At 34.5% G+C, this 15,377-nt stretch overlaps 1 protein-coding gene and 1 long non-coding RNA gene across 3 annotated transcripts in view; one reads left to right on the plus strand and one right to left on the minus strand.

The window, feature by feature from the left end:
• LOC136836661 (lysosome membrane protein 2-like) overlaps positions 1–8,275 on the plus strand; it is a 43,706-nt gene extending 35,431 nt beyond the window's left edge. For both annotated transcript variants that reach the window (XM_067101142.1, XM_067101135.1), the window contains 3 exons: positions 306–431; positions 4,253–4,315; positions 4,890–8,275. In XM_067101142.1, the coding sequence (XP_066957243.1) occupies positions 306–431; positions 4,253–4,315; positions 4,890–5,132 (432 nt within the window). In that variant the 3' untranslated portion in view covers positions 5,133–8,275. The remainder of the gene's footprint in view (positions 1–305; positions 432–4,252; positions 4,316–4,889) is intronic.
• A 3,500-nt stretch (positions 8,276–11,775) lies between these two features.
• LOC136835903 (uncharacterized) overlaps positions 11,776–15,377 on the minus strand; it is a 24,503-nt gene continuing 20,901 nt past the window's right edge. Inside the window, exon 3 of the long non-coding RNA XR_010852278.1 lies at positions 11,776–11,912. This is a non-coding gene — a long non-coding RNA (uncharacterized lncRNA). The remainder of the gene's footprint in view (positions 11,913–15,377) is intronic.

Below are 15,377 nucleotides of genomic sequence, written 5' to 3' on the forward strand. Positions count from 1 at the left end.
TCATTTATACATATATTTTGTTTTATAATCAACATTGCTACCACTGGAGAGAGAGATAGAGATAGAGAGAGAGAGAGAGTGTGTGTGTGTGTGTTAAAAACAAAAAAAATTAGTCCTAGTCCTTTTGTGTATTGCAATTATTTTTTTACTAGCATTTTCAAAACTAATAGGTTTTAAATATACTTTTGGTATAATGATTTGTGCTCCGATGATTTGGAAAATGTCTTGCAGATTGGCAGGATATGTCAGATATTTATTTCATAGTAGTTATACACTGTGAGTATTAAACTGAAATTATTTTTCAGCGCACTGGAACACCAATCAGGGCCGAAGCTCGTTTGCAGATTAACATTGCTGTGGCTAGTGTGCCAGAGATCAAACCAGCTGCTGGACTCAGAGAGATGATGTTTCCAATTGTCTGGTTTGAAGATGTAAGGGAAATATTAATTTGTCTTGAAATGCGTAGCATACGAATGTAGAATGGCATGAAGGTTACATTTTTGTGGTGATAGTATTTTTTCAGTCTAATCTTTCCAACTGTCAAAATTTCTTACCCATAAGTCCTACATTTAAATATTGTTAATCACAAAGATTTTGTGTTAATCAACAAATAACCTTTTCTCACAGGGAGATGTTCAGTCACACAGTATTCCAATAAATGTTGCTTAGTGGAGATTTTTAAATTTCTATGTATTTGTGCTGTTTGTAAACAAGAGTATGATGCCACCATATTTGTATACAAGAGTATGATGTCTGTTCCATTTTGCAAAAAACTGTTGATTTTGAGTCAGTGAATCTTGGGGGTTATGTTAAATTTCATAAATTTTAGTTGGAAGACTTATTTATATTTTTTTCCCCTGGCCATTTTTAACCAATAGGTGTTAACCCTTAAACGCCTACTGGACGTATCATACGTCGACTAAAATTGTCTGTTGGGTGCCAAGTGGACGTACCGTACGTCGACTACAAAAAATTTCAACCTTCGGTCAACTTTGACTCGACCGAAATGGTCGAAAAACGCAATTGTAAGCTAAAACTCTTACATTCTAGTAATATTCAATCATGTACCTTCATTTTGCAACAAATTGGAAGTCTCTAGCACAATATTTCGATTTATGGTGAATTTAAAAAAAAAACTTTTTTCTTACGCCCACGCGGTAACTCGGCCGAAAATTTCAGAAATTCTTTTGTCATTTTGTCGTAATTTTTGCACTGTTCTGTATTAGCCGTTACATAAAGTTTTATATATGAAAATGTGCGCAATTTCATGTACAATACAACAGAAAATAACTCATCGTTGTAGCTTTTATCAGTTTTGAAATATTTTCATATAAATCACGATAACTGCCAAAATTTCAACCTTCGGTCAATTTTGACTCGACCGAAATGGTCAAAAAATGCAATTGTAAGCTAAAACTCTTACATTCTAGTAATATTCAATCATTTACCTTCATTTTGCAACCAATTGGAAGTCTCTATCACAATATTTCGATTTATGGTGAATTTTTGAAAAAACTTTTTCCTTACGTCCGCGCCAGAAATTCTTTCGTCACGTTGGCGTAATGTTTGCACTGTTTTATATTAGTCGTTACATAAAGTTTTATATATGGAAATGTGCGCAATTTCATGTAGAATACAACAGAAAATAACTCGTGGTTGTAGCTTTTATCAGTTTTGAAATATTTTCATATAAATCACGAGAACTGCCAAAATTTCAAGCTTCGGTCAACTGTAACTCAACCGAAATGGTCAAAAAACGCAATTATAAGCTAAAACTCTTACATTCTAGTAATATTCAATCATGCACCTTCATTTTGCAACAAACTGGAAGTCAAAAGCACAATATTTCGATTTATGGTGAATTTCTGAAAAAAAAAAACTTTTTCCTTACGTCTGTGCGCAGTAACTCAGCCGAACATCTCAGAAATTCTTTCGTCATGTTGTTGTAATGTTTGCATCGTTTTACATTAGTCGTTACATAAACTTTTATATATGAAAATCTGCGCAATTTCATGTAGAATACAACAGAAGAAAGCTCATGGTTGTAGCTTTTATCAGTTTTGAAATATTTTCACATAAATCACGATAACTGCCAAAATTTCAACCTTCGGTCAACTTTAACTCGACTGAAATGGTAAAAAAATGCAATTGTAAGCTAAAACTCTTACATTCTAGTAATATTCAATCGTTTACCTTCATTTTGCAATAAATTGGAAGTCTCTAGCACAATATTTTGATTTATGGTGAATTTTTTAAAAAAAACATTTTCCTTACGCGTGCGCGGTAACTCGGCCGAACATCTCAGAAATTCTTTTGTCTCGTCGTAATATTTGCACCGTTTTATATTAGTCGTTACATAAAGTTTTACATATGAAAATGTGCGCAATTTCATGTACAATACAACAGAAAATAACTCATGGTTGTAGCTTTTATCAGTTTTGAAATATTTTCATATAAATCACGATAAATAGTAAAAATTCGACTTTCGGTCAACTTTAACTCGACCGAAATGGTCGAAAACTGCAATTGTAAGCTAAAACACTTACAGTCTAGTAATATTCAATCAATTAGCTTCATTTTTTCAACAAACGGGAAGTCTCTAGCACAATATTTCGATTTATGGTGACTTTGAAAAAAACATTTTTTACGTCCACGCGTTACGAATTCATGCATCATTTTGTGATAATATTTTCTCTGTGTTGCTTTGATCATTTTACATTTTGTTATATACCAAAATCATCGCAATTTAGTGTACAATACAACTAAAAAAAATTAACTCATTAGCTTTAACCGTTGTGCTTACAGCGCGATTTGTATACAATTATATAAGTTTTTTTTTTCTGTCATATATTCCAATATTTATATATTATAATGATATTTTTTTCATTTCTGATGGTTGCATACTAAACTTCAGGCAATGACAAAAAAAAGGAGCCAAAAATGAACTCTTAATCTTAAAAACTAAGCGTGCTGTGATTTTTTGAAAAAAACTTTTTTTCCGCTTCGGCGCTAACTCACCAAATGCCGCCGGCATACGGGAGACATTTTTGTAAATAGAGGCTCGGCGTTTAAGGGTTAACATAGCCATTCCATTGATAAAAATTGAGTCATGCATTAATCATCATCAACAATTTTTCTAACGACGAAATGGCCACCTACATTCAGAAAACATTCTAACTTTACTGAAGAATGAGAATTATTTTAGCTTAAACAAAAGTTTTAATAACTTTCAGTTGATCACAAACCCATTAAAGTATCGTGAATCATCTGTACTCAATAGCTGGCTTTAACTTGTTCAAAGCACTTTCACATTTTCAGCTAAGTATTTAAAGAAAATCAGTGATTCTGTCTGGATTACCTAAAATTCCAAGTTGGTGTTCCAAGTGAATGAGGCTACTCTGTATTTTTGTTATTGACTCCCGAGTGTCAAGAACCACTACAAAGTGTTGTCAGTTTTAATGTTTTTGAGCACACTAAAAGCATATATAATACTGTATGTGCTTGGTGTATAAATACCCACCCTTAAAATTTTGAGATCCAGTGTTTGTGATAATTTTTTAGCAATGTAGATTGTCTAAGTTGTCCTGAAGAAAATTTGAAAATTATATAAGGTGAAGTGTATAAAATATAAAATTAATGAAGAATTTGCCATTTGCACAGATGACTAAATATCTGCTCATTTAGCAATGCCATTTCTTGAGAGTAATTTTGCTCCATAATTTTATGGAGGCAAATAATGGAAAATTAGTTAATAGAAATATTAAAATAGGTAACAAATTTAAGTTTTACCGGATAGTTCTTACATTTTAAGTGTTGAAAGTAGACCACAAGTTTTAAGATTTTCTCCATGCAGTAAAAAATGAAACTGGTAAAAAGTATTTTTTAAGTGTCAAAAGTAGACCACAGGATTTTAAGGTTGTCTCCATGCAGTAAAAAATAAAACTGGTAAAATTTATTTTGTAAGACTTGGAACTGACATGAAAGTTCTACCATTAAACTACTATGATAGAATAGACTACCTATGGTAGTAGACCTGCTGGTGTATGCTTCAGCCATACTTTTAAATTTTGCTATGTATCAGTATAACTTTATTCGTGGCATGTTAGTTGATCATAGAGTTTAGTATTTTTCAGTTATATAATATTCAAATATATATCAAGCATGTGGAAGTGTGCATTCTGACTTTATAATTTCTCATTAAACATTACACAGAGTAAAATAGCTCACAAAACTCCATTTGGTTTAATTTTAGGCTGTCACAGATATGCCAGCGCATCTTGTAAAACTTCTGCAGACTGCTGAAAATGTTCCTGTTGTAAGTATTTTTTCTGTTGGTGGTATGCATGAACATGGAAGTGACTTTGACTTAGCAATAAATATCTTATTGTTTAAGTAATGATTTTAGTGTTTATAGCTTCTATTGTCTTGTCATGCATAACATGAATCAGTCAAAACTATCATCTTTAGGGATACTGCTTTAACAACACTTTGCTAGCTAGTTGGTTATCCCTGATTTCCTCCCAAGTATTGGAAACATTGCCACCCTATGTATATCACAGTTAAGACAAAATTCAACATTCTGTCCAGTTCAACCCAAATCAAATGCCAGAGGGCACAATACTTAGTCTCACTGTTGGTGTTCTGAAGCCAAGTCTGAGACAACCTGACCTTAAGACTTCTTACCATAAGTAACCTCAAATTATAAGCTTCGTTACTGACATGGCCTGTAACAGTTCCAAATATGACTAATGTTTTTGTGTACTTAGTTTCTGTCTGAAGTGCTCATTTACTATGTAAATGCTGATGAAATTTTTTAAAACTATATGTTGTTTTAGTAAGGCATAGGTTTGTATCCTACAACACTAAATTGAATTGCTGTCTCCTTGCAGGTAACCAGAGCTAGTATGACACTAGCATTCTTTGTCATTGGAGGAGTTTTTGTTGTTTTAGCAAGTATATCAATACTTGCAACTTACTTCAACCTTCCTGTACCTTTCCTCAACTTGAACTACAAAAGTGATGAGAAGAGCGATGATAAGGTCCATCAGATTAACCCTACAGAGAGGAATGCTTCAAGACCAGAATTAACAGGACATGATAATCCAGCAGTTGCTGACAAAGATGAAGCATGACAATATGGGACAGTCCCACACACGTACAATAGATGGCAAAGAAATGGCCATTATCATCCGAGTAGTTATTGCAATACTAGTTATTACCCTAATCCTCATTTTGCTAATAATTATTCATTGCCATATTCAAATACATACCATCCGTCCCAAGCAAATTTGTATCATGCTTATAGGGGATCAGGAATGTCTTCTTGGGCATCATGGCAGGCATATCCAATGCATTCCTATAACTCTTATTCAGAATACCCCTGCCAACCAATATATGGCTACCATACAATCCAGCATCCGAGGTCTTCCTCAAATAGATATAGATAGAAGATCTAGTTTTTGGAATCAGGTTTTGTATTATGAAATTGAAGTGCTGTCAAATGAATCCAGAATTATTTATCTGTGAACAGTGAAATAGTATTCAGTGGTAATGATATCTTGTATTCCATGGTAATATCTTTACACGAGGTCATGGAAATTGACCTTAAGATTTGCTTATCGTAAGCTAAAGAAATTATTTTTGTATGATTTAGAGCTTAAGGCATGTCATGTTTTGGTGCTGAATTTTTAACTATTTTTAATATTTTTCAGTATATGATTGCCTTGTTTTTAATATATTTCAGTATATGATTGCCTAAGTTTTTTTTTTTTTTTTTTTTTTTTTTTTTTTTTTTTGTACGTGTTGTGAAGACTGTCCTAATTTTTCAGTATAAGTTGTTGGATACTGTTGTAAATTTTCTTTTCTATAAGATAATAGTTAACATTAATTTTTGATTTGTCAAGAGTTCTTTTATACCTTTCAGATGAACCAGAGCTTGATTTGGGCTTTTCAGGTTTGGATAACTGTTGGAGCACTTGTCATCAGGAATTATAATTGATGTAAATTATTTTAACAGAAACCATCTAAACTCTGTGTAAATTGTTTAAGCTTTTATCTTATGACCATTTGTGGTGAAATATTGTTTGTGTACTTCATGTCAGTATGGCTACCTGGAAGTTCTAAATTATTCTTGGAACCATCAGTTTATGTACATTTTAACACCAAACTGTCATTAATTTCATAGTCTGCTGATGATATAGTTGTGTCACTCTTGCACATGAGGTAGCTAAGATATTCTATGTGATACCATGTGGCAGTGTCAAACGGAGTTCAATATAAATATGTTTTCAACTATAAACACTGCATTCTGATAGTGCCTTACATTTAGAACTGCTAAGTATACAGGTGTTTTAGTATTCGTTATTTCATGGTTTGTTTTTGAAAGTTACATATTGAAGGAAGTCTTATTGTGGAAAGGTTAGGATTTGACTTTGTTGAAGCACACAAAGTGGTCTTGGATATACTAAGTGAAGACTATGTTGTACATTCCTTATTTCATTGTAGTCCTAGAAGATTATGTAGTAACTGATGTAGGTATTATTACATGTTAGCTGTGATGTACTTTAACCTCTTTGAGTAGAAAATTGAATCTCTTAGTTTTGTATAGGTTGTAAATAAATCCGTTATTGATTATCCATTCAAGGTTCTATGTAGTGACAGGAGAATGTGTGCAATTGCTTTGGTGAAGTCCTAGATTATTACTGCAATGAAGTGCACGTTTGTTGTAATGTGCGTTTATCCTCAACAAGGTCACATCAAGCACTCCTTATTTTATGCAGTGATAAGTCTCTGTGAAACTATTTTTTGTAAAAGTATTGTTTCTGAATATTGCAGGATTTTATTTATGCATATTTTGATTTAACTCCACAGTTTTCAAGTGCTGTAATTATGTCCGTTGTGAAAGGAACAAAATAAGTGTAATGTAAATGACTTAGTAGGTTTCTATGAGTACTTGCCACACCATTAGGACAGATCCATTCTATTTAATAGACCAAGTTCCCACTGTTAATTTCATTTGGGTGGTATCTTGTTTACAGTTATTACTGAAGAATTTTGAATAACAGCTCATTATTATTGGTGAAATTCTCCCTATCTATATTTTCATTATTGAAGTGAATTGTCACAAAATTTGATATACAAGTAGAATCAAATACCTGTAGTTGTAAAGTTTGTAGTAAGATTACCACATAAATACGGATTGGTCAGAATAGTTGGTTCAGTATTAAGGGTGGCTAGGGAAACAAGTTGTCCACTATGAAAGGACAGTAATTCAGTATAAATTTTTGTTTTTTCAAAATCCTAAGTGTATGACTATTTTAAAATTTTTCAAAACCACTTTATTTCATTTTAGGAAATGTGTTGAGTACTTAATGTGCCATGGTATGCTTAAATTTGCAAAATTTTCACTTTAACACTAAACCCCCAATGGTCATTCTGTTTGATTTTTTCATTTTTCTGATAAAGGCCTTTGTTTAACCACATCAACCACATTTTGATTCTTTGATATCTTTCTCTTGAGGATATTTCTATAAAAAAAAGTAGACTTTTCACCATGTATAGTGGTAATGTGAATGAATGCTCTCTTTAATTGTAGAGATTTTTTTTTAGGAATTGTGAGTTTTTTTGAACAGTCTGAAAATGCAGTTAACCTAGGGCTTAGTGAAGTTGTTCTCATAAGTTATTTTAGGTTCCTAATGTTCTTAAACTCGAAAGTATTGATATGTGAAGTGGAAGTAAATAGTATTGCACCAAGTTCTGCCTATTTACAAAGGCAAAAGTAAAATATATAGATAGATAGATGTACACAAACTTGATGCAAGTAGTGGTCTGATCTTTCTAAGCTAGTGATGTATTTTGTAGAAAAGGTAAAAAGGCAATTCATGTTACAGTATACCGTTTTAATGAAGTTGACTGTGTTATGTGGTGTGTTTTAAATTTTTTCTTAATACCAAACTTTTAATTTTTTTCATATTTTGAAAATTGTGCCTTATATTTATAATATATTACAGTGACTGGAGTTACTGATTTCCACTTTGCTTGTCAGGAATAATTTTACTTCATGTATATTTTTTTTTCCATAATCACCCAAATTTCAAGGTGTTATTAATACAACCACATTACTTCACCATACAGTAAGTGAAGTTAATGGGTTTGTGATGAATTAAATGCATCTTGACTAAATTTGTCCATAGCTATGTATTTTGGAATAATTGTTTTAATTTTTAATGTTACACAGGACCACCACATGTTGTTTTATAATAAATTTTTTTATTTATCTTGATTTTCATAATCCCAACATGGTATGTTAGACTTTTTTCACCATGTTACATCATCATGGCCTCTATAAGGCATTTTCATGTGGCCCAACACTTTTTGATTGGCTTTGTAAAAGCAAAGATAGAGAAGCCTAGGGGTAGAATTGCTAGATGACTTAGGAAGAATTTGATTAGTCCATTTATCAGAGTTCTTGGAATAACTTGCATCTTAACACACATACAATGCTGCTAATACAAAAAAACTACATTCATTGAGAGATCAACAGTATATGAGCATTCCATTTCTAAGGACACTAAACGCCACCAAGCGCTTGAAAGCCTTTTGCATTACCACTTATTAAAGACTTCTCCAAACTAGTACTGACTGCTTGTTTTTGGTTCTGACTTAACCAAGACGTGGTGTCAAGGAGCTCCATTTCTTTTGACTTTGTGCATGATCAAACGGACATATGCCACAGCTGACATGGTGAACAATAATACGTTCCGAGCAAGATTTCATAAGGTCGGGCATTGGTCTGCCCCTAGCATTCGGGACCGGTACTAAGGACGGGAATGCGGTCACAACAGACCACATTCACCTTCTTTTTACCTTTGGGACATTGCCCATAGATCCTCAGACTCTTTCTCCTTGGGTTCTGTGGTGGCTGCTCAACAGCTCTTGAGGACGGGTAGCATCTCGACTAAGGTATACGGCTGCAAAGAGAGAGAGAGAGAGACTGGCCTCCTACCGTCTCTTTTCTGCCCTTCTAAGGGATGGTCGGCAAACTGTCGCGCTGGACAGGCGTGCATGCAGTTGTTCTACATGACTGAGTATCCTGTCTATAATCTAGCTTTTTTTTTTTTATTAATAGGTGTGACTCCTACCACCTCTCTAGCAAGAAGATAGGGACTGGCAGTGAACAGGCCCATTGGTTATCTTCAGCTTTATTGTCCCCAACAATACGAGTTCTTCCAAGCCTATCTTCGAATCAATGACGTTACCTTCCATTTATTCGAAGGCCCAGAAATCTGGCAGCTGAACATCACACATGTTCAACAGATCAGAGGCATGGGTCTCTTTCTTTTGACCTTACATGACCAGGAAAGAGACCCCACGTGAGGCAAACTACCAGTCGTTTCACAGATTTGCAAAGAATCCTCCCACCATGGAGTAAGGCTTCGTCAACACGATCGAACTTTGTTCGATGAACTTTGCTTCTTATCGAGCAAAGATCAGTAAAGGTTTTTATGCTGGTGTCCAAATGATGACACTTGAGCAGTATGAGCCTGGATACTAATCAAGAACACCACTATATAAGTTGTATATATACTTTCTCAATCATACACTTACTGAAATACACCATATACGTAATCAGTTTTCACCACTGTACCCATAGACCTAGGTGTGATGAGGTGAGGGGATTCTTGAACTGGAAATTAGAGGTCTGCATATTTTTCTTTACTTTTGATTGAAATGGGGGGAGGTAAATTGTCTTGATAATTATGCAACTGGTTCACACCCAGAACTGGAGTTCAAAGTTTAGAGAAAAGGAGCTGGTGAGGTCATTAACCACCCAATAAAATTTGGACATAAGAGTGTTCCTAACACAAACCACTCCAGGATTCAAGGGGTTCCAGGTGCAGAACTAGCAATCTTACCAGTCAGCTCACCAAGATGACTGTATTCTAGTTTGGTTTACATTTAACATTATCAGACATTCATTTTCCTTCATCTGGGTAATTGTCAAGTTTAAAGTACCCCTTTTTAAGTCATTTATAATTGGGTTGACTGAAAATTGAGATGCTGACATTTCCTTTGATTTGCCAACAAAACTCTACAGGATGTTCTTCGAACATTATATTTGGCAGTCTGTGCATTTAGGGACTGGTTGATCGAGTCCCTAATACAGACTGCAGAGTAACAGTTCAAATATTTTTTGTGTGAATGTCCAAAATGTAATAAATAATGAATATACAATTCTGTTGGAAAATCAATTAGAAATTGTCATCTCCATTTTCAATTAACCTGATTATGAAATATTTAAAAATTTTAATTTACTGAATAAAATTAAACTGCACTAATAAAGTTTATATTTTACTTATTTAAATGCCACTTAAATATTTTATAACAGTAAATTGAAAACAGATTTTGACAGTTTCTTTGATCTGCTACCAAAACTATTTTCTGTCAATATTTTGGACATTTACATAAAAAATGTTTTGACCATTAGTGTTACTCTACAGTCTGTAAATAAAGGAATTGGATCATGTGGGCTGTTCATCAAATATCCATTGGTTAACTAAGACACCAATTCTAAGATTGCTTAAAATTACTTAAAATTTGCATGAATGTACAGGAGAGCAGGGTGTCAGACCTAATGCTGACTTCCTCTTGAGATGACAAACCAGATCACAGTAAGTTGAAAGAGCCCCAATGCTTGGCTTTACAGCTGAATTTTAAAAAATCATCACAAAAACAGCTTCCAAGATATGAAGGCGAGGACTTACCAATAAAACAATAAAAAATACAGTACCTGATTCCCTGAAAATAAGGAAACTTTATTGAAGATATTGAAAACAAAATTAGTGGGAAAAAACTGTCATAACATTTGAACAACACAGCTGTAACTCTGTGCACCCTATGTCTTCCAAAGTAAAAACTGCTCAAATACAGACATGGAGAAAAAAATGTGGCACTGACATCATTATAATTATCAAGTACACAATGTATAAATAAAAACCAAAATTAAAACCTTAACACACCTGTAAATGAAAAGTTAACTGGTAAAACTTGGCAGATGACTTCTAGAATACATAGCAACTGTTCTGCTTTGGACTCTGGAATCCAAATCCTGTGCCAAGTTTGAACTTGAAAAGTTTCAATGATGCAACTATACAATTAAGAAGGTCCTTTCACAATATGGTCACAACAGGAATAATGAGACTATATAGTAAATATTTTGCATTGACTTGCACTCAAGAAAAAGCAACACTCAGAATTACTGTAAATGCAAATCTAGCAAATTGGTGGATGTAAAGTATGGGAATATTGGATTGCAGTGGATGATATGAATCATTAAAAATCTTATACAGCTTTCCAGTTCTGAATGACAAGTCCACCCTGGTCTTTCCATATGCTATACCATATTCAAATATCCTAAAGGTCTAAACCGGAAAGTCTGTAAAATATCTCTCAAAATGCAGAGAAAATGTTACTTGACATTATTTTGATAGTTTGAGAGTTTCCTTATGATATCTGTGACAGCTCTTTAAGCAGATTAATGTTAGCGACTGGAATTCCATCAACTTTAAATAAAAGTGATCAGATGCGAAACATGAATTACATTTACAGAAGCTGCGAAGCCACATGAAGAATTTGGTTAACAGGGTCCTTTGCCTGAATGTCAAAAGCCTTTGAGATTGGGAGTGATGACAAAAGTCCCAAGGTTACTTCACAAGGATAGGACAACACCAGTTGATCTCATTTACAGAATCCTTGTTGATGACAAGAGAGGAGGCTGAGCCTTTAATTGTTTTAGAAGGTGAGAATTTCAATGACTTTTGCTGTACTAAAAGAAAGGGAACCACAATCAGAGCTGCAAGTTGGTGTGGACACATTTACTTCTTCACAGGAGCAGGCTGTGAATGACTGTGCTTCTGTGATGAGGGGATAAAGGGAAAATAAACAATACATAGACACAGTTTGAACAGGATAAGTGACAAGAGTCAGCCCCTGTGGAATCATACTAGTAAGTTATAAGAAGACAAAGAGAAAAAAAAACTTATTTTCCTAAGAAGAGCTGGCTATAATAGCATACAAGTTCGTGGTGGGCTCACGTCAAGTTACGCTCTGATCTGATTTGTGAGAATGTGGCTTGAAAAATTTTCTGAGTCGGTAAGGCGTTTTAATTCACTCACAGGTAATAGCTTGGGCCAAACCAATCTCTCATAAACATCAGTCTAATCAACAAAAGAAATATGCAGTAAAGGTGTGAGATTTTGCCTCCCCTCCCCCACCTCACCTGTCAATCACGCCCACCTCCAACCAGGTTTATGGCAAGACCTCCCAGATCAGTCATTTTTAACAGGGAGATCTGTTTTTCCAGCAACACAGGTTGAGACAGTATTATGGAAGTCATAAAATAAATGTTTTTTATTTATCTAAACTAATTCTGGCCATCATCTTTTTTAAAATTTAGGCATGAGCCCACATTAGACAAAAATTTCAAAAGAATAGCATTCTCTACTGAGCTATACCAATGGCATAGAACAAATCTAATCGACATTAGAAGGTCATAGAGCTAAAACTGATAGGAGTATTAGGGTATTATATCTTTTGTAATCCTAATACACCTCTTACAACCCCAGGGAGCATGTTTAGCCCTCAACTAAGATAATGAAAGAAATATTTAATATAAAGCATGGCCCACTAAAATGAATGAAAACAATTACAATAAGAGCCTAATAACAAAGGAAATTCGATCTAATTGCAATAACTCGCTCTTACCTACTTGCACTAGCGGCTAATGAGCAACTGAAAATAAATCTATGCAGGTAAGTCTTGCTATAGACGAGAGTGCAAATCAAGATGGTTATGTTTGTGTGACAGTACCTTTGGGAGGTGGTGGTGTAGGTGAATGGAAAACAAATACGATAAAGATAATTATGAAGAATAATATATATATATAGAGATTTCGACAAAATCGGATTCCGACACGAAATGCCGAGTAAACTTTGCACCGGTTCCGAACAACAAACCGAATCCGACCTGGACGGATCCGACCGTCGATAAACATATGATGTTTGTAAACAAAATTACGCCGCCGCTAGTTGGCGTTGTTGGTGGCGTTCTTCCCACGCACATTTAAAAGCACTTACAGTAGACTGAATGGAATTTACCATAAATTAATACAATCCTGAACGTACACAATGTTTATGTAATTACAGTAGTACGCGACACGCCACCAGGACGGCGCTCTGGTTTGTTTACATTCGCGCTTGCCACAAGCTGCCCGATGCCGACGTAACTTAAGGCGTTTTCTTAATTTTTATAACAGACTCTACAGTACATTCGGCTTATTTTTAATATTGTTTTATTAATTTAATGTAATGACCAGGCTTGTTTTTCACTGTATTTATCATTAACAACAGTTTTTGTGTGTACCCGTTACAATATATTCTGGAGTGCATATGGGCTGCCTAGCCTAGCCTGCAGCGCTCGGTCTACCACTGGTAGGCCAATTTTTTTGATACAGTATGCATTTAAAACTGTAAGAAGACTTCTAATAAGGTAAGTTATTTAACTCTGAACTTATTTAATTGTAATGTGTGTAGTGTTTTGTATAAAAAGACAAGGGTGGAGTAGTGACTGGTGGTCAGGAACGGATTAATCCATTTTCAGTTATTTCTTATGGTCGAAATTGATTCGGAATTCGACAAAATCAAATCTCGACATTCCTTCTAGAACGGATTAGCGTCGGAAACCGAGGTACCACTGTATATATACAGGCAGTCCCCGGTTTACAACGGGTCCAGCTTACGATGTTCTGAGCTTATGACGCTTTTCAAATATATTCATCAGAAATTATTTCCCGGTTTAAGACGCATGTTCCATGGTTACGACATGTTGTACGCTGATCAGACAGAAGGAATATGGCTCCAAAAAGGCAGAATAATAAAAATTTGGAGGTTTTGTGATGAAAAACTCAATAAAAATGCAGTTTACATCGTTTTCAATACACCCAAAGCATTAAAAGTAAGGTTTTCTTAGGATTTTTGACGATTTTTGACAATTTTTCAGTTTACAACACAGAGTAAAAACGGAACCTCGTAGTAAACTGGGGACTGCCTGTATATATGTGTATATATATTATATATTTTTATGTTTTAAATCTCTTTAAATTCCCTTCTTCTGATGGATCTTTAGTTATTTACATATAATTATACATATATGCACATATATATAATTAGAAAAATTAATGAAGAATTACTGCAAATCTCTATCATCTGCTGGAAGTCACTGACATTCAAGGAATCCTCAAGACTTCTTGAAGACAGGAGCAGCCCAGTGGAGACGAAAAGTCTCCAGAATCCAGAAGCATCAGGAGTCAGATTAAAAAGCAAGGGATAACTCAATGTCTAACGATATGGAGAACCTGTGAAATGAGCTGAAGGAATATCAGAAGTTAATTTGGAACAAACAGAAAGAAATGAAGAGAAAGACTCGTGTATGCTTTTTGGAAGAGAGAATTCTACAAGATCAATGCAATTACTTAGCTGGTGAGTGAAGAGGACTCTGCTTTCAGCAAAGACATTAACTTGCAGAAGAGGAAACAGGACAATGTCAATGTAGGAGATCAAAGAGGGACAAGTTTTGTGCGAGAAATCATTCTTGGAGATGGCGATGGAGGCTTCTAACGTGACTGAGAGGTGCAGCAGTCAGAAGGGCTTAGGGTAAGTTCAGTGCCTTTTGCATATGTGAATTTTGGGTGTGTGTGTGTGTGTGTGTGTGTGCCTATTTCACATACACTGCAGTGGAAATCTCTGGCGCAGCATAAAAACTGCAAAATATGCGAAATGGGTTTTCCTTTCCAGATTGCTGACCACCACCATCTGAGGAGAGCAATGTGGCAGACACTTTCAGGTATTTGGTGTATTTCTCCTGAGTGCTATTTGGAAGGCTTCCCACCTACAGCCAAGGATTGATTCCTTTGTGGAATGCCTGGTTTCGGGACTCTGCAGAGGAACCAAGTGTCTTCTACATAAAAGGAAAGATGCTGTAGGATCTTGGCTAGCTGATGGAGCCAAGAATGGGGAAGGGCCCATCCCTGGTAAAAATAAACCCCCATAACGATGACTCTCTGTTGGCGAGGATGCCCCCACTTTCAGTTGGCAAAGGCCACAAATCTATCTATATATCTATATAAATATGTATATATATATATATATCTATAAATATATATATATATATATATATATATATATATATATATATATATATATATATATATATATATATATATATATATATATATATATATATATATATATATTATGTAATGGCCTTTAGCTGATGAGTTCATTAATTAATAAATGTAATTTATGTAGCCCTGCTTTGCCAGT

This window comes from Macrobrachium rosenbergii, chromosome 4 (assembly GCF_040412425.1).
Source record: "Macrobrachium rosenbergii isolate ZJJX-2024 chromosome 4, ASM4041242v1, whole genome shotgun sequence".
Lineage (NCBI taxonomy): Eukaryota > Metazoa > Arthropoda > Malacostraca > Decapoda > Palaemonidae > Macrobrachium > Macrobrachium rosenbergii.